Source organism: Pyxicephalus adspersus, chromosome 7 (genome assembly GCF_032062135.1).
Source record: "Pyxicephalus adspersus chromosome 7, UCB_Pads_2.0, whole genome shotgun sequence".
NCBI lineage: Eukaryota > Metazoa > Chordata > Amphibia > Anura > Pyxicephalidae > Pyxicephalus > Pyxicephalus adspersus.
The window spans coordinates 3,208,571-3,227,699 of NC_092864.1; the positions used below are offsets into that span (position 1 = coordinate 3,208,571).

The 19,129-nt window shown below is 38.8% G+C and overlaps 1 protein-coding gene across 1 annotated transcript; it reads right to left on the bottom strand.

Moving 5' to 3' along the window:
• Positions 1 to 3,061: 3,061 nt before the first annotated feature.
• On the bottom strand, positions 3,062 to 15,994 carry LOC140334689 (serine protease 33-like). Its single transcript, XM_072416929.1, has 7 exons — positions 15,944 to 15,994; positions 13,755 to 13,953; positions 10,113 to 10,252; positions 6,564 to 6,762; positions 5,975 to 6,246; positions 4,512 to 4,681; positions 3,062 to 3,643 (listed from the first exon to the last, which is right to left on the bottom strand). The coding sequence occupies exons 1-7, from the start codon at positions 15,978 to 15,980 to the stop codon at positions 3,257 to 3,259; spliced, it is 1,404 nt and encodes a 467-aa protein (XP_072273030.1). The 5' UTR covers positions 15,981 to 15,994; the 3' UTR covers positions 3,062 to 3,256.
• Positions 15,995 to 19,129: the final 3,135 nt, after the last annotated feature.

Sequence of the window (19,129 nt, forward strand, 5' to 3'; positions counted from 1 at the left end):
TACCAAGAATTGTAAAAGTCAGGCACACCAGTACATAGTTTCACACAATGGGCTTTATTTATAAAACAGTGACTGACATTCCCTCAAACCCCCCCGATGGGAATCAATTACTGATATCGAAACACATGGACCAGGAAGATTCCTAAGAGGGAATCCTTAAGGGAATGTCTGGTAATGTCTGGCTAAAATTCATGGACACCTGACCATCACACCTTGATGGAGATCCCATATGAAAACTATGGTCACTAATATATACTTACACCCCTCCCTAATGGCTAAAACAGCACAGTGGCTCAGTGGTTAGTAGTTTTGGTTGAATAGCTCACTATTCGATTTGCCAGCTATTTGCTCGAATAGACCAAAATTATTAGGGTGAATGAATGTTAAATTCAAACACCAGTAAAGTCAATGGGGGAAAAATTTGGGTTGTTTTTCAGGACTGTATAGACTCCCCAAGCTCTGCACAACACTATACAAGTAACAAAAAAAGGCAGAGGGCCCGGAGGGGGGTCTTTCAGTCAAAAAATTAGCCACCGTCGATGCCACCTAGATGTCTGTAATACATTTTTTTTGAAAATTAGAGGTTGAGGCCATCACCTATATGGACAGTGTAGAAGCTGAAGCTATTGGAGACCTTGCTGTGTAGGGGACTGCCTTTTCCTTTCTGCTAGCTGTAACTTTGTAAAATGGGGCATGGACAGCGTTGGAAACTGTAATCTAGAGCTGGGTACTGGCTATGTCATCTGATCCCATGGCTGTGCGGTGTGAGATCGGGTGACGTAGCCAGAAGAAGAAAGGAGACGGAGGAAACTGATGGCGCCAGGATATATTCTGCCAGCATGTCAAAAATGACCGTATATGTAGTATACATCTAAATGCGTTTCGCCACTTGGCTTTTTCAGGTGTGCAATACTGTATATGAATATTAATGGTCTGTACATACAAACTGGAGGATTCCAGGATGACCCTGGACCCAGTCAAGGACAGATCTAGAGGGATCAAGGTATCTGCAGAAGTAAGGGTAAATTTGATATTTTTACTTTAAGTTTAGTTCCGCTTTAATTATTTGAAAGAACACACATACTTATAACCACAGAGTATGTGGGTTGGTCAGGAGTCCACAAACTTTTGACTATATTGTATATGCGGTTGCTATAAATTGTACCAGACACACAACACAGAAGGATACAGACACTCCATGGAGAATGAATTATGAAGTCACTAAACTGCACATTTGTAAGATAGCTGGGAGATTACAAATTGTCAGCACGTAATTTGTTAACATCTCAGGGACCTTCAAACATGTAAAAGTCAAAAGGCTTTGCATTGGCTTAGCAAGAATATGAAGATTGCCTTTACTTATTTCCAAATTAAGGTCTTACATTAATGCCATATGTAGTTTACTTTTGTCGTGCTGTTACCCAGAACATACATGAGTTTCCTGAACACTAAAAAAATGGGAGATATTTCTCTTTCAACTAAATATAGTATGAGAGCCTCCTGGTATTAGAATTGTGAGCATGAAGGTGTGTAGGATAGGAAACAAAGAAGTTTGAGGCTATACTTGAGATTCATACATAATTAGTCAGTACATCAAGGTAAATCATAATCCTGGTTCTGTTAATCTGGGATAAAATAAACTATACAGAGATATGCTATCAATAGCATATACAAAATGACTATGTATGTTGCATACGTCCCAACACGTTTCGCCATTTGGCTTCTACTGGGGTGCAATACTGTATTTTTTTTATCGTCTGTATATACAAAACAATACAATTTGGGGAATACATAATAATACAATAGACATACATAATAGAATGTTGGTGTGGTTAAGTATTATGCATATAGGACAATTCTGAAATAAGAAGTGAAGGGTAAAAATACATGAGTATCTATTAGCATTGTATCTTGATTCACACATATCTCAGGTAGATAATATACAGTTTAGCTTATTGTAGTAACTTATGTGAATTTCTATAAATATGAGTATTCTTAATTCCTTTACAATGATCAATAGGAAAGAGACTACCCCGACCAAACCTCTTCACATTACTTGCATTACTTGCATTACATTACTTGCATATTACACTATTAATAACCACAACGTTCTATATGTATGTTCACTGTATTAATATGTATGTATTCCCCAAATTGTATTGTTTTGTATGTACAGACCATAAATACTCTTATACGGTATTGCACCCCTGAAGAAGCCAAGTGGCGAAACTCGTGGAGAACCTATGCAACATATACAGTCATTTTTTAAATACTATTGTTAGCATATCTCTGTATAGTTTATAATATTCCACATCTGTGAAGATTAACAGAACCAGGGATATGACTTACCTTGATGTACTGACTATGTATTAATCTTAAGTATATCAATACATAATTAACTTGTCATAACCTTGAGTCTTAAACCTCTTTCTTTCCTATCCTACACACCTCCACGGTGAGTTTCCTGAACAGCTTCTACTGGTTGGGCAGCTTGGGTTTCAGATGTGTGGTTAGGTTCATTGCGGCTGAAATAAAAACCGTAGCAAACTTTTCTTTTAGAGGATGTCTTGTCTTATAGCACATTGCCTGACTGCAAAGTTTGATATCTAGGTCCCCTATGCAACAAAATAGCGGTGATTCTGCCTCTGAAATGCACCAAACCTCCCTGTGCTCTGCCTTTTGGATGTTTTCAGAGTAAACTTCTTTGGTGTCATGTGTTTCACTATGGATTTTGGATTATTCAGCAGTACCCAAATGTTTTGGATGAGCGTATTTGACTACAGGAATTATTACAGGTCGAACAGGTGAAAATGATCGAAGCCTAAGTGCTTTACACCATACACAGTAAAAGATTTTTCAATTTACCATTTATATAATGTTCCTGTTTAGTTTTTATGTTTGTGTTTTTCTTTTAGTAGAGATTACTGAGCCATAATTGACAGTGGCACCATATTTGTTAAGGGGCCAGTTTCCAATTATTGTTGAGTTTAAGCTCTATGTCATCATCATCATCATCATCATTGTGTGTTTTTATCATACTTTATTTAAAATGCTACAATAATATGTCAGTGTAGTACAGTAATGTAAATCACATGCAAATATATTCTTCCAGTCACAATACTGACTTAGTCTACTTGGACCCACCAAACAAAATGATCAGTAATTATTGAATATAAATCAACACAATAGAACAGGTTAAAAAAGACGTCATTCCAGCAAGCAATTTAAAGAAAAATATTCTGATGACAATTCTGGATTAAAGGTTCATGAACAGAAGAGCGACTAGACCCAGGATCATCCAGTAGGAGCAGGAACGTCCAATGGTACTTCCATTGCCAGTGTCATCTACAAAGATAATGATGTCTCCTCCGCATGTCTTTGTTGATAGCATTTCACCGGTTTTGCTGCTAAATGGACAAGTTGAGTTTACATAGTCTCTTCCACACGCCTTTGTTGGTGAGGGAATACCTATCACATTATTGAATTTTACTTCTAAGTAACTGCTAATCCATTCTTGATAGGCTGTCACTAGGGTGTATACTCCGGGGCGGTTTGGGGCGGCACAACTGTCACCCCAACTTACAACTCCAATTTGGTACCAGACACCTTGGACTTTACACACTAAAGGGCCTCCAGAGTCACCCTGAAAGACAACAACATTGCTTAGACTTTCTGTTAATCTATACACTATAAGATCCATGATATCTAGACGCCTGACCACACATACCCCCAATGACCATTGACCAATACCCCCCCTCCCGCTAACACTTTTGATTCTGTATTGGAAGGCTTTATATAAGTGTGTCTATAGAATGTGAACCCATTTACCAAGAGCATTGGTAAGGAGTTCAGAACCCTGTGCAGGCTCGAGATTTCCTCCACATATTCTTCACTCCTCCAGGAATGGGTCCTGCATAGTAGATATATTCAACCTTGCTTTAAGTCATGCTCCCTCTAAAAAAGGGTATTCACCACAGAAGGAGTCTGGAAAGGTTGGGTTGGTGACCTGTAGTTGCTATTTTGCTATTTTTTTTACATGGACCGCACTCAGGATAGGAAGGAAGAATTTGGGTGGGCCTTCCTATCCCACTGCAGTACAGACCAGGATTTCATATTGGCCCGGCAGGTATGCCAGGGGCTGTCAGGAAATGGATGTGTCAGCCTGACTGAGAGTGAAAGCTTGTTTGGAATAAAGAGTTATAAGCTGCAACACTTGATACCTATGAGTACCAGGTCCACTCCTGATGTAGACATTTGGTAAGCATTACCTGATTTTGCTGACCATCTGGGGCTTATTGCTGAAATATGCTATTTTGTTTTGCTGTTGTATTATGCAGAAGTGAAGCTGTTTTTGACGTGAGCCTGGCTTTGCAAACATCCTACAGTGTCCTGCAATGTGCTGATTCCCCTAACTTCACAATATATAGGGAGCAATTTAATGGCCAATGCTTCCGGCCTAATATCATCTATGATTTGCCATATATCTTCTGTATCATTTAGGTGCCACTTACCTCACAGGAGTCCTTCTGTCCATTTTTAAAGCCCGCACATATCTTCTCAGTTTGGATAATGACTGTATTGGGATTTTCTGAAGAGTCCACATGATACATTTGGTCACAGGTCTTGTAGTCGATTAGTGGAACCATTACTTTTTGGAGGACCCCATTAGCTGGCTGTGAGCCTTGTGATGAACAGGGAAACAAAATAAAATATGTAATTCCCATCCAAGTACTTAGTCTCTTTTCTGTTCATTAGGATGGACAATTTGTTGCCTTTATTTTTGCATTTTGTAATAGATTGCTGGCTAAGCAGCTTAGGTACATCTCGCCCTGAGTTCAGTAATTGAAAGGTATTGGCTTTGAAAATATATTTTAGTATTATTGTAGGTCACTACCAAAGTTACCATCATTACCAAAAACAAGGATAGGAGGGGAACCCAACAGGAAGAGGACTGTCCTCCGTGTGCCTGGACCACGGGTTTGATTAAGGTCACGGTGTGAAACGATCCCACTCCTCTGACAGTGATTGTTTTTTATCACTTTTCTCGTTACCTTGTCAATGTCAGATTTCAGGGAGCAAAGAAATTGTTTAAAATTTTTTTTACTCCTTGGAAAAACACCAATGGAATCATTACAATTAATTTGGACGGCTTACAAAGAAAAAGCTCTGAGTCGGGCAAGAGTTTTCAAATGGTTTTCATGCTTCGAAAAAGGAAATGTAAGCATCAAGGTTCAAACCCTTTCCAGACGCCCTTCAAACAGCCAGAACAACCCCCTCAATTCATGGTCCAGCCACAAAGAGGACAGTCTTGTTTCATTTAGTGAAAGTGAATATTGGGATACACTGATGAAAAGTAAATTCTTCTAGAAGGAAGGCTGTATGCCACCCACAAAATATCAATTGAACTTGATCAGGATTATATTGGTAAGTCTTTAACATACTATATGTATTTTGTGGACACCTCACTATTATAACCTTGTAAATAGCCCCAAAGTATGTGAACAGCCATCTAAATAATTGAGGTCGGGTATGTTCAGTAAAAGGCTGTTAATGGTATGGCATACAATTGAAGAAGTCACGTTCTTTTCCAACATGACTGTGTCCTTTAAGGACATGGGATGACTTTGGTGTGGAGGAGTAGCTTGTATAGATTGCAAATTCAACCCTAAAGAATATCTTTGAGAAGATTTGGAATGCCATTCATGACTCAGATTCTATCATTCAACTTTAACACCTGAACCCATAAATGCTATTTTAGATGCATTTGTAAACTGTGATGGAGGACACTGGTATAGCCACAAAAGAAAAGGTAGAAAGGCAGGGTGTCAATAGTAATGACCAGGATTTTGTTATATTCAACAAGCTCATATAGGAGTGGTCAGATATGCACAAAGGTAACGGATATTTAGGAGATGTTAAGATCACTTGACAAAAGATTAGGTAATAACACAGTTTTTTAATCTTACAAACTTACCATTAAAGGACGTTTTACCCCAACCAGTTACCCAGCAGTCCATGCCACATGGAAAGGTGACGGAGGAAGATGGCAGACAGATTGGCATGACATATTGGTTAAAAGTGACGGCACTGGCCAGCTTGAGTAACGCAATGTCCCCAACTGATCCTGTCTTTGTGTAGTTTTTATTTAGGATGATTGAAATGATATCAGAAGCAATTGTATAATTTGTATTTGAATCCAGCTTGTTCAGGCCAAGATACACTTTGTAATCCCCTGTCTGTACTGACCTGGATATGACACAGAAACATTATACAGTTTGATGGTGTCCAATTGATGGCGGATTCATTTGTTCATATTACCGATGTAGCATAAAACGTTGTATATTACTTTCATAAAAAGATAAATGTATTTTCCCCTCCAATTTCTCACAATTTTCAATTTGGGACAAAGACAGGAGGCAAGAAGAAAAGATCCGATGAGCAGAGCGAAAGTTGAATTGAGAGGAAGCATTTTACCCTGTTTTTATTTTCTCTGTAATTCTAGCTGTACATTAATGTAAAAATGCATTATATGTGTAAAAGTAAAGAAAATACATTGCACTTACTCATCGAAGCAATGGGTTGCAGTCAGCACCCACTGGGGTGAAATAAGTGATCCTCCACAACTGTGTTGACCTCTGAAGTAGAGACTGACCTGCCACGGCCATTCGCCATTTACAGCATCCGTACCCCCAACAATTCTGCTGGAGACCCCCGGGGAGCCGCACACCCAGCTATCTGCTGCAGATCCCAATCTAGTCAATGCTGGAGAGAAGCAGGAAGAAAAATCAGAATGGCTTTCATAACAAAATCCACAAAATTAATAATTTGTCTAAATGTTTAAGCATTGTTAATTGAAGTATATTAGATTTCAGATTTCCATTCAACTTTTTCTTTACATAATTTTACATTTTGATACTTCTAAATATTTCACCCTGTGTGTTCTGATCTCTTTGAAAGTGCTTGTAGTATTTGTTTTGTAGCCCAATAGTTCTTGCATTGCCGCTTACAGTAGGATTCCACTAAAGTCTAAGAATATGTACAATATTAAAGTTGAACTAAGTCCGATTTTAAACTTTAGCAGGCAGGTGGGTATTGTAGGAAGGGGCAGGCGATGTTCCTTCTGCATTAACACGTCCTAGACATTCCAAATTCCCCTTCACCTACTTTTTTAAATTTATTGCACTGCTTTCCCTGATCTCCCTAGTGAAGGTGCTTGTTGTATTTGTTTAGTAACCCAATAGGGTTTACCTTGCCCCTTACAGTAAGTTTCCATTCATGTCTGAGGATGTATACAGTAACTCCTAAAGCACACAGCAGTATAAACATATAATTTGCACAATACAAAGTGTACATTAGGTCCCATTCCAAAGAGCCTCCAATCATACTTTTACATCATACCTTTAATTTGAACTATTCTGTGACTCATTACTGGGAGATTTAAAGCCAAACATTGAATTGTACGTGCTTTGGTTTAAAGTCACTCAACTATGACTCAAGCTTTACTCACCATTCATCTAGATAACCAAAGCTCCACTTCTCTTTCACCAGTCTGATGACTTTTAGTGGTTTTATGAGAAAAATGAATGATCTAAAAATATCCGCAATCTTGATGGCCACTGGTCATTGGTCTACCTTGTATCATCTTCATTATTCAGCTGGCCATCATTAGTTGTAAAATAATTTTCATCGATCTAGCTGCTGACCCTTGGTAGTCTTTAGACAAGTTTCGTTGGTCCATGATCTCCACCAGTCCACTGACTGCTCACTGGCAATCGTTAGACAATTTTCATTAGTCCTTAATATTCACCATTCTGCTGACCACCGATGGTCTTTGATGATCGATCTTGTAAGACATATTTTAGCTAATACCATCCTGTGCTCTGCACCTCTATTACACAGTTACATTGTTACTAACTATCTATATGGACTACAAAACTACACTCCCTGTGTTTTGGGCATGAGTACAAGGGAAGATATTTTTAGTCCTGTTCTTTGATGACAATGTTGGTGCTCAAGTTAGCAAGCATTTCGACTCTAGGGCAGGAATAAGAAAAAAACCCCCAAATATAAAAGTTTAGTAAGTTGCAGCATATTACATTTGTGTTCATAGCTTTAGATACACTGTGATATTATTTCACTCCAGAGCTACTAGTATAATTTTTTGTTTGCACACAAATAGAATTCCTTGTCAATTTTAAATATTTTTTTTTTAATAACCTCAGGCAGTATGGAAACCTCAGACAGTAGGTGAAACAAATTGCCATTTGTTTGCTCGTCATTTTAGTGAGTCACATAAATAAAGCAGTCATCTTGATCACACTCCAGGTGCTTGTCAGCAAGTGAAAGTTTTTGGGAAGTTACAATAATTTTGCCAGGTGGTTGCAATGAGTCCTAAAGAATTCCAGCTGCAGAAACCTGGATCTGCTAAATTTGTCAGTGACAATATGGTGGTAGAACTTCGCCCGTTTCCATATTTAGGTAGAACTTTGACATTTACCTTATGCCTAGCATTCTTGTAGAACTACCACACCAGACATCCAGTGCCACTTGTCTTTGGAAATGGATGAAAAACCAATGTCAGCCAACCACTTCCCATGGGACTAGGACCTCCCCATATATCAAAGAACATTGTACTCCAATCCCGCCAATATTCAGTCTCTATGTTAGAAGCCGATTAGGCGATGAATATATTGAATACATGTGGAGATAACAGAGGCATGTACTGAATAGCAGGTTTTTGGAGAGCTAGAAGATTTATGTCAACATCTCAGCTCAGAATCTCGAGGTTTCCAAGAGAATGTTCTCTCTGATAACTTTACAATGTCACCTTATTATACAGATCACTGAAGATGCTTTAATTCCTTCATGTCAAATGGAAATGTTCTATTTTGAAGCCATTGAGCTTCTAGTAGGTGAGGCTTTTTTCTCCAAACATCTGCAGCTAGCCAGACAGGTTGGGATTTTTTCTGTGTAAGATCATTGTAACAGATCAGGGCGTTAGTGTTATTTATCAAGGTGCTTCGCAGATTTTCTTTTCTTATTGATATGTGGCATCTACTGTTTCATTTGTATCACCCTCTCATATCTGTCATTCCTTATCTGCTGGGTGTACAGTTCATCATGTCTTATTTATTGTAAATTCTCAATCATGAACCTTTCTCCACAATTACTGGACAGCTTCATTGATCATGGAGTAAAATCATTCAAGACCCGGTGAGCAGTTCCTAACTGATTGGCATGTGGTCCACTTTCATGGTCTTAGTATTGCTTGAATGGTAATTTAAATGTGCAATGGTAATATTACTCAAAAGATGAATATTTCCTGTGACCTAAACGTTCTTTTCCAGGTAGGGTTCCTTTGCCATTCTCAAAGTTCTGAGCTAAAGTGTTTCTACATACCCAAGGAGGAGGAGGATAAAAAGAAATGTCTGTAGGACACTTATGCAGATTGGTAGCTGAGACCACGGAAAAGGGGTGATTCCGGTAAGTAAAGAGCAATTTAAAGAGAAAACCCCAACAGTAGTGGACCTGATTTTCCTGTGAAACACAGAGATGAAGTTTCAAGGCTATGCGTTTTTAGATTGTGGACGGTGCTAAGTCCACAAAAACGTGGTAAGTATATTCCTGAAAGTAAAGGTGTCCTTAGATCGGGTATAGTGAAGGACCTTTTTTTTTGGTTTGATAATAGTGAAGCTTTATGATCATGTTCTGGAGGACAATCGGTAGGTTTACAAGATAGAGCCCTGTGTATTCTCTCAATTTCTAGTTGTTCAAGTGGTATGTCTGGTACTAATTCCTGAAGTAGAGCCATCTTTTTGCCCAGTAGATCATTAATACTCCCAGGTGTACCTCGAATTCTGATATTATACCTCCTGGCATGGTTTTCAATGTCTTCTAATTGATCCCTAAAAGCTCAAAGCTCATCTGGGATAGTATCATCGTCTTTCACATGGCCTTCTAACACAATGGTTACGTCATCAAGACAACCTTCAAGCACAGCCATGAGATGTCCTATTCTTAAATTTTTTTCAGTAAGGCTGAAGAGAGCTTTTTATAAGCGTGGGATATTTTTTCCCTCAGGATTTCCCTGAATTTAGAAAGTAAACGCTCACCTAGCTCAGAATCAAAAGGGAGAGAGCTCAGAGGGGAATTGTTGGCGACTGCCTTCAGAAGCTGGAGCATCACCCAGTGGGTCTCTGGCCGAGTGATGGCTGATAGGAGGATCCGGCGCCATCTTGGATAGGGAGCTGTGCTGGGATAGCAGAGTAGGATGTGACCATGTTACAGGTTTTCCTGGGTGTTCCATTCCATGGATAGATATCCCAGAGAGTTTAGTACCCGGTGGGATGTGAAAGAAGATTACAGCTTGCTTTTGCTCTGTGTCAGGGGGGTCAGTTCGCCCGAGGTGCGTGGAACTGAATCAAAACACTGCCATCTTGGTCTGCTGTGCTCATGGGCCCTCTAAACATAAATGAGTTTCAACTGGTTAGGCAGGTTGGGTTTCAGCTGTGTGGTTAGGATCATTGTGGCTGAAAAAAATAATCTGTAGCAAACTTTTCCCCTGGTCCCCTGGAGTATGTGACTTGTCTCATATATTATCTGCAATCAACATATTTCATCTCACTGCAAAATACGGTACCTATGCCCCATAAGGAAGACACTGCAACAAAAGGTTGGTGATTCTGCCTCTACCCAGAGAAGCTGATTGACATTATATTACCTCTCTGTGTTGGGTGTTTTCAGGCTATATTTGTGTTATATTTGTGTCACATGTTTCACCAAGGAATTTGGATTACCCAGAAATATCAAATAATGTCTTTCAGTAAAGTGCAAAAGTCATAACTTTCATAGTTGTAGATTAGTTTATTTGCCTCCAAGAAGTGTTACAGGTCTAACGAGTGAAGTGTTCTATATAATACATAGTATAAAATTTTGCAATATGCCACCTACATACGTTTGTGTTTGTTTTTATGGTTGTGTTTCTTTTTTTAACTAGAAATTACAGAATTACCATTGACAGTGGCACCATATGTGTTGTGGAAATATTCCAGGGGCCAATTTCTACCTTTTGAATTTACAATGTTACAGTCTCACGACTGACGGAGAGGAGATTGATGAAACACTTAGGAATATTCCCCTGCCTTCAACAGACTGGTGACATCATCATCCTAACAGTTAATGACTGGATTTCAGGCTTCCATTTTTTTTGGCGAATATAAACATGCCTGGACAAAATAATAAATATTTTATCTAGTGCCCAAAGATCTCTCTAAGATCCAATATTTCTGGTAATGAAAAGGTCATTTTCAAATTATTGTTGGGTTTACGTTCCATGTTATCATCATCATTGTGTGTTTTTATCATACTTATTTGAAATAGATAGAATATTAGGTCAGTGTGGTACAGTAATGTATAATAAATAATACAAATGTATTCTTTCATTAAGTCTAGTTGGAGCCACCAAAAAAATTATTATTAATTATTGAATATAAACCAACACCAGAATTAAACATGTTAAACAAGATGTCCTTCCATCAATATTGATAAAAAAAAAGAGAAAAAGATGATGAGTTCTAATGAGTTCTGGTTTATAGATTTATGAGCAGAAGAGCGACTAGGCCCAGGATCATCCAGGAACGTCCAATGATACTTCCATTGCTGGTGTTTATGTAGTCCCTTCCACACGCCTTTGTTGGGGGAGGAATATCTGTCACGTTAATGAACTTTACCTGCAAATACCTTGATATCCAGTCTTGATATAATGTCACTAAGGTGTACACTCCGGGGCGGTGTGGGAAGGCACAACCTTCTCCCCAACTTACAACTCCAACTTGGTACCAGACACCTTGGACTTTACACACTAAAGGGCCTCCAGAGTCACCCTGAAAGACAACAATATTCCTTAGACTTTCTGTTTATCTCTATACACAATATGGCCCAGGATATCTAGACACCTGACCACACATAGCCCACTCCCCTTCTATACACTTTTGATTTTGTATTAGAAGGCTTTCATAATTGTGTCTGTGGAGTGTGGGCCCATTTAACAAGAAGAGCATTGGCAAGGTGTTCACTATAGTTGAGGTCAGGACCCCCTGCAGGCTTCGGGAGTTCCTCCACACCAAAGAGGTCAAAACCTTTTTTAAGGAACTAGTTTTATACACAGGGACCCAGGCATGCTGGAAAAGCAAATGAGCTTCCTCCGATCACAAGGTTCAAATTGCACATTTGTCTAGATCAATGAATCCTAACCATTTTTATTATGGGGTAACCTTTTCAAATAACTTTGGGGAACCACGGGTATATTTACTATATCCACATTCACAGTACATCATTGTGGTGGTCAGTAGGATGAATTCCTCTTACATTGTTGGCCAGTGGGAAGTCTACCAAACTTACAGATAGCCAAAAAAAGAATTGGTATCTATTAAACCAACCTGGGATACATAAATTGTTCAAGGATCCCCTAGTAACCTCTGGAGGAACTCTAGGATTCCACAGAACCTTGGTTGAGAAACACTGGTTTCAAATATCTTTGTACACTGTTATATTAACAGTGCCTTTCCTCAACGTAATCATTATGGGGCATGTATAGATCACACACCTCGTTTAGGGGAAGTGATGCTCAAGTATCCCCAAACATACATTGATTGCATTTTAAAGGCCACCAATTCTGTCTTCTATAATCACTTAGGTGTCACTTACCCTACAGGAGTCCTTCTGTCCATTCTTATAGCCAGCACATATTTTCTCAGTTTGGATAATGACGGTATTGGGATCTTCAGAAGAATTCACATGATACATCTGGTCACAAGTCTTGTAGTCAATTAGTGGAACCATTACTTTTTGGAGGACCCCATTAGCTGGCTCTGAGCCTTGTGGTGAACAGGGAAACAAAATAAAACATGTTATTCCCATGCAAGTATTGGACCTTTTTTGCTCATTGGAATTGATAATGTGTTGCCTCTAATTTTGCATTTGTGCTATTAATGGGAATTCAAAAACAAATTGAATTGCTTACTGGGCAGTTTAGGCACATCTTGCCCTGTGTTCAGAAATTGAAAGGTAATGACTTTGAAAATAGAAATGTTGTAATACACAAAAAGGATCCAGAATTCAAGCAAATGTGTGAATTTAATGAGAGTAAATGTTGGCATGAGTCAACCTGCGTGATCCAGGGGAGGAAGATGGCAGACAGATTGGCGTGACGTATTGGTTAAAAGAGACGACATTAGCCAGCTCGAGTAGAGCAATGTCCCCAGCTATTCCTGCCATTGTGTGGTTTGTGTATAGGTTGATTGACGTTATATTGGATGCAACTGTATAACGTTTATTCAAATCCAGCTGGTTGAGACCAAGATACACTGTAAAATCCTCGGGTTCTACTGACCTGTGAATGTACAGGAACAACGTACATTATGGAAGTATTTTTGATGGTTGATACATTTGCTCACTTTACCAATGTAGCTTTCTATATTACGTTTATAAATAAAAGATCCCTGTATATTCCCCTATAAGTTTTTGATTTCTCTGTCTTAATGACAAATACCACTGGGACAAACAGAATGGATGAGTCTGTCTAGTGGGACAAAAAAGGAGGTATAGGTAAGAAGAGAAGATTGGTTGAGTGGAGTGAAAGATGAACTGAGCAAACATATTTTACCCTCATACAAAAAGGTTGTTATTTGTAATTGTAGTTGTACATAAATGTAAAAATGCGCTCTATATAAGTAAAAGTAATACATTGCACTTACTCATTGAAACAATGGGCTGCAGTCAGCACCCATTGGGATGAGATAAGTGATCCTCCACAGCTGTGTTGACCTCTGAAGTAGAGACTGACCTGCCATGGCCATTCACCATCTACAGCATCTGTACCACCAACAATTCTGCTGGAGACCCCCGGGGAGCCGCACACCCAGCTATCTGCTGCAGATCCCAAACTAGTCAAGGCTGTAGAGAAGCAGGAAGAAAAATCAGAATGGCTTTCATAACAAAATCCACAAAATAATTCTTATTTATAAATTTTTAAACATTGGTATTTGAAGCAGAGGACATTCCAGATTGCCATTCAACTTTTTCTTTAAATCAGTTTACTTAACTTTTGATTCTAATAAATGTTTCTCTCTGTGTTCTGATCTCCTTAGTGAAAGTGCTTGCTGTATTTGTTTAGTACAAATGGTAACTTTAATATGTGTACGCAACTACAGCAAATAGTAAGTAGTTACAACTATTTTTTAAAAAAAGTTTATTTATTTATTTATGACACATTACATTACTTTACCTTATCAGCAAGACTTATTCTCCTAATAGCACATCATTGATTTATTGTGACCCTCTCTATGGGACACTATATAAATACTTTACTCTATCACACCATACTATATCTTGGATCATATGATTCTCACAAAAGCACAACTTCAACCCTCACTCATCCCCTTGATATTTGATAGAATGTAACACCTATTAGATTTATATTAGTATCCTATATGATACTATACCTTTCAATGTACTATACATTTCTTACTCAAACATAACTCGAAAACTCTACCTATTATCTTGATATTGAATATAATGTAACATGTATCAGATCACTTCCAATCATGACTATCTCTATTAATTATGGTTGCATTTAGTTCTTTGTCCTACACATGCTACAACCCCACATATAGATTACTCATTGTTTTTCTATATCCATTGTACTATATTGTTGGAATTAGGTTATAACTGTATATCTTTGTATATCTGCATATTTTTGTATGCCTCAATCAGAAATGTTTTATTTGTTTTGCATATAACTGGCCATTCAACGTCTACACTCCTGAGGAAGCCAAAAGGTGAAACGCATCCGGTTACGAGACGTTTTTAGGACTTATTTATGGCTTTAACCCTTTCCTTCAATCTTTATAGTTCCTGTTTATCTAGATTCACTAACCTGACCCCATGTTGCTTTGAGAAGGCACAGGAAAGATTTATATATTTTAACCTATAATGTTGATACATACTTTATACTCTTTGGAATTGTAAATACACTTGACCTATATTTACCAAAACCCCTGTTCTCTGTCTATTCTTTCTTGACATTGCCCAAATCCAAGGCGTGACAAAACCAAAAAATTACATAAGGATGTAGGATGTGACTTTTAATACATATTTGTTCAGTAGTCTAATAGTGCTTGCCTTACAGAAGGTTTCAATTAAAGCCTAAGAATATGTACTACATTACTTTAGCAGGCAGGTGGGTATTGCAGAAAGGGGCAGGTGATATCCCTTCTGCAATGACAAATCTTACCTGCCTGAAAAACTAGCATTCTCAGCTTTCCTTGCATGTTCCGGGGAATGGTAGAACAGGAGTTACATCACCCCGGCACTGCCAATCAAGATGGCCCAAGACAGAAGGCATTGCTGGCCTCCTTCAGGCCTGTTACTGTGGGTTTCTCTTCTCTAATCATCTCCATCTACTACCTGTCCGCTTGAACCAATTCCCTCTGATCTACTCCGTCCCCATTCCTCCACCCTGGCCCCTGCCCTAACTGAACTATTCAACCTCTCCCTTTCTACTGGTAAATACCCCTCAGCTTTCAAACATGCCATAATTCTTTGCAACCCCTATTTAATGTACAGCGCTGTGTAATATGTTGGCGCTATATAAATCCTGTTTATTAATAATAATAATAATAATATTTGGACAGAACAAGAAAAATGGCAGCACTCTGCTGCTATGCAAAAAAACACTTCATTGGGTACACACAGGAAAAACATTTGCTAGTTCATATATAAATTAGTTTAGAATTAAGCTGTTTGAAGGTTGGTGGACACGACAAGATTAAACTTCCTGACTCTGAATTTCATAAATAACTTGGTGCCATTTTCTGAAAATGTGATCCAGAACAACTAGATGACACTATTTAGATAATTTAGGTAAAAGACTTGGACTACTAACCTGTAGTTATTATAATCAGCGTGGGAAGCGCTCCCATTTTTGTAGAGAAGTCTTTTTCCTAGGATCAGTTCTCCGACTTTGCACTTGGTAAGTCACAATGAATGTTTTTGGAAGTTGATCCTCAAGTTCCTTCTTTTATATAGCTGAAGAATCTCCCCATTTGTGGAGTGACAGATGGTTTAATACCCTGTCTTAATAATATGTATTTATTATTAAACCTACCAGTCAGATCATTTAACCCTTTTATTATACAGAGTTTTAACTATTCTGTGACTCATTACTGAGTGTTAGAGCCAAATGTTGACTTGTACGTGCTTTGTATTAATTTCACTTAATTATGACTCAAGCTTTATTCACCATTGGCCTAGATACCAAACCTCTACTACCTCCACCAGTCTGATGACCTTATCTGACATTTGAAGTGACACTTCATTGGTCTACAATTTTCTCCACCAATCAGTCTTTAGTGAATTTTCATTGGTCTATGATATCCATCAGTCTACTAATGACTGGCAATCTTTGGGAAATGTTCATTGGTCTTTTATCTCCATTTATCCGCGGGCCACCAACAGTCATAATATAATTTCCATTGGTCTAGGTCAGGGGTCAGCAACCTTTACTATCAAAAGAGCCATTTTGCCTCCTCTTCCACTAAAGAAAAATAGTCTAGAGGCTCAAAGTTGTGCACATGTTTTGTAAACGCAGGTCAGTGGGAAAAATTCATATTACATTGCTGGCCATTGGGAACAATGTCAGCCTTACACATAACAAATAAGATCATAGATTGCTCATTGCTAAAGGAACCTTCTAGTTTAGAAAACACTAGTCCAGGTTCTAACCACTGACCACTGTCCTTTGGTCTTGGTCTTTGGTATTCACCAGTCCACCACTGGTGGTCTTTATAAAAATATATAAGGGCAATGACTGTTGATCTTGCTTTGGAGAGTAGGAAAGGGGCAGATATTTTTAGTCCTGTCCCATGGTGACAATGCTGTTTCCCAATAGGTACAGTAATGGCGGTAAGCATTTAGGACACAAGCTCTAGGACACAAAGAAGGACACAAAAGCTACCACAGCATAAAAGGTTTAGCTGCAGTATTTTGCATTCTTGTTCTTAGCTTTAGTTACACTGACACACTGACATATATTTTCACTCCTTTTTATGTTTCCCTTTGCTTGTCTACACGTGGCTTGAATTCCTTGAACAAATTGCCATTTTAAACTAATTAATTTTATTACCCTCAGGCAGTAGAGAAAGCTCATTACTTTAAAGCAGGAGAAACAAATTACCACATTATGAAGTCTGTTCTGCTCCTCATTTTAGTGCGTCACATAAAGTACAGCAGGCAGCTTGGTCACACTTCAGATGCTTTTCAGCAAGCTAAAGTTTTTAAGGATGATAGGGTAAGTTTGGCAAATGGTTGGTTAGCCAACAAGTATTAAAGACTACAAAGTACAAAGCAGGGTGTTTGGATTCCAGCTGCAGAACCCAGATCTGTTAAAAAATACCAGTGGCAATCTGGTGCAAGCGCATTGGCAGTTTCTAAAATATGAGGTTGAACTTTGACATGTACTATATGCCCAGAACATTCTTGATTCTACCACAGCAGATGTCACACTTGGGGGGACATCTAGGGGGCGCTGTGTAGTACTAGGTAGAGGTGTGAGAAGGGCTGAGGCCTAGAGTCTAAGTAACAGCCTTGCCTTTGAGAGGGTTGGGGGTGTTGTGCTGCAGACTGTTATCAGGTTGCGGACTTAGGTAACACCAGGTTGGGCAGAACAGGCAAAGTATAAAATCGGTGAGACAATAATAGCTGGGATCGAGGCAGGCAAACAGGCAGAAACAAAGCCAGGGGTCTGGTACCAGAAGGCGACTGACACGGGGGTCACCAAAGACACAGGAGGGTGCAGGAAACACAGGAAGAGACTTAATACAGGGGTGACATGGGGGTCATTGTAGACAAAGGGGGAAGCAGGAGACACAGGAAAAGACTGGGGACACTGGAACAGCAAGACAGGAAGTGCATAAGGGAACAAGTTGGGGAACAGCAGACTAGTCAACAAGGAGTTAGAACAGGATATGGACTGAGAAATACTCCATCAGGCAACTGCTGTCTAGGAAACACTTCAGGAGAGCAGAGTAAATAAGCCTAAAAATTGAAGTAAACAAAAAATTTGCTAAAAATTGTTTCCCATTGTAATTGAAGAGATATCTTCGAACTTCCTAATGATAGCATTAAAGACATTTTTTTAAAAATAAAATAAACCCACCAGCAGTTACTTTAATTTCTCCTATTCAAGGATTTTTGAATACATTTGCTCTTGGGTTCCAGTTCAACTTTAAAACTGAAAAGCCTAAATCCCATATATGACATTCTTCTAAAGCTAAAGTGTGTTGTGTGCTCTACATGGGTTCCTAAATCCATCACAGCACCTTGTTTTAGTACTCCTCTCAAGAGCTCTCAACCCCGATGCAAGCACAGAGAGAAGTTTTGAAATATCAAAATGTCTTGATGGGTGGGTGTCATTCTTAATGGAGTTTCAGAATTCCTTGGCGAGCTGCATTCAGATCCTAGGAAATGGCCTCATGTGATGCTGATCATCCATGTTTGAAAGAACTAGAATTCAATGGATGGGAGATGATTGTCAGGGACAGACTGAAAGGTCTAGATCAGTGTTTCTCCAAATTTTTAATATGGAGGAGCTTTTGAAATAACTCGGGTTCTTAGGGAACCCCTTCTATAATTACTTTATCTGCGGCTCACAGTATATTAGTTTGGTGGTCAGTAGAAAAATACTGGTCATGGGAAAGGCTGCCAACCTTACAGATATCAATTAAACTAACTTGAAAGTCACAAACTGATCACTGCTTAAGGAACCTTGGGGTTTCACAGATCCCTGGTTGAAAACACTGGTTTAGATGTTCTTTATGTAGGGCGCAAAATGAGGTGGGTTCTATCTGACTGCCTGCAGCTTCTAATGCGCATCATAAAAAGCTCAGTGTTTGGTAAAATCAAGTAATTTTGGTCGAGGAGAGGAGCCTGTACAATTGCGTAAGACTGAAAGAAGGCTGGAGTTCAGGTTTTAATTAACCATTTAGTCACAAAATGCCTATTTGACACAGGAGGTGACAAGGAGGTAAGATGCTAGGCACTGATACCCATTAGGAGATATTGGCAATAACAC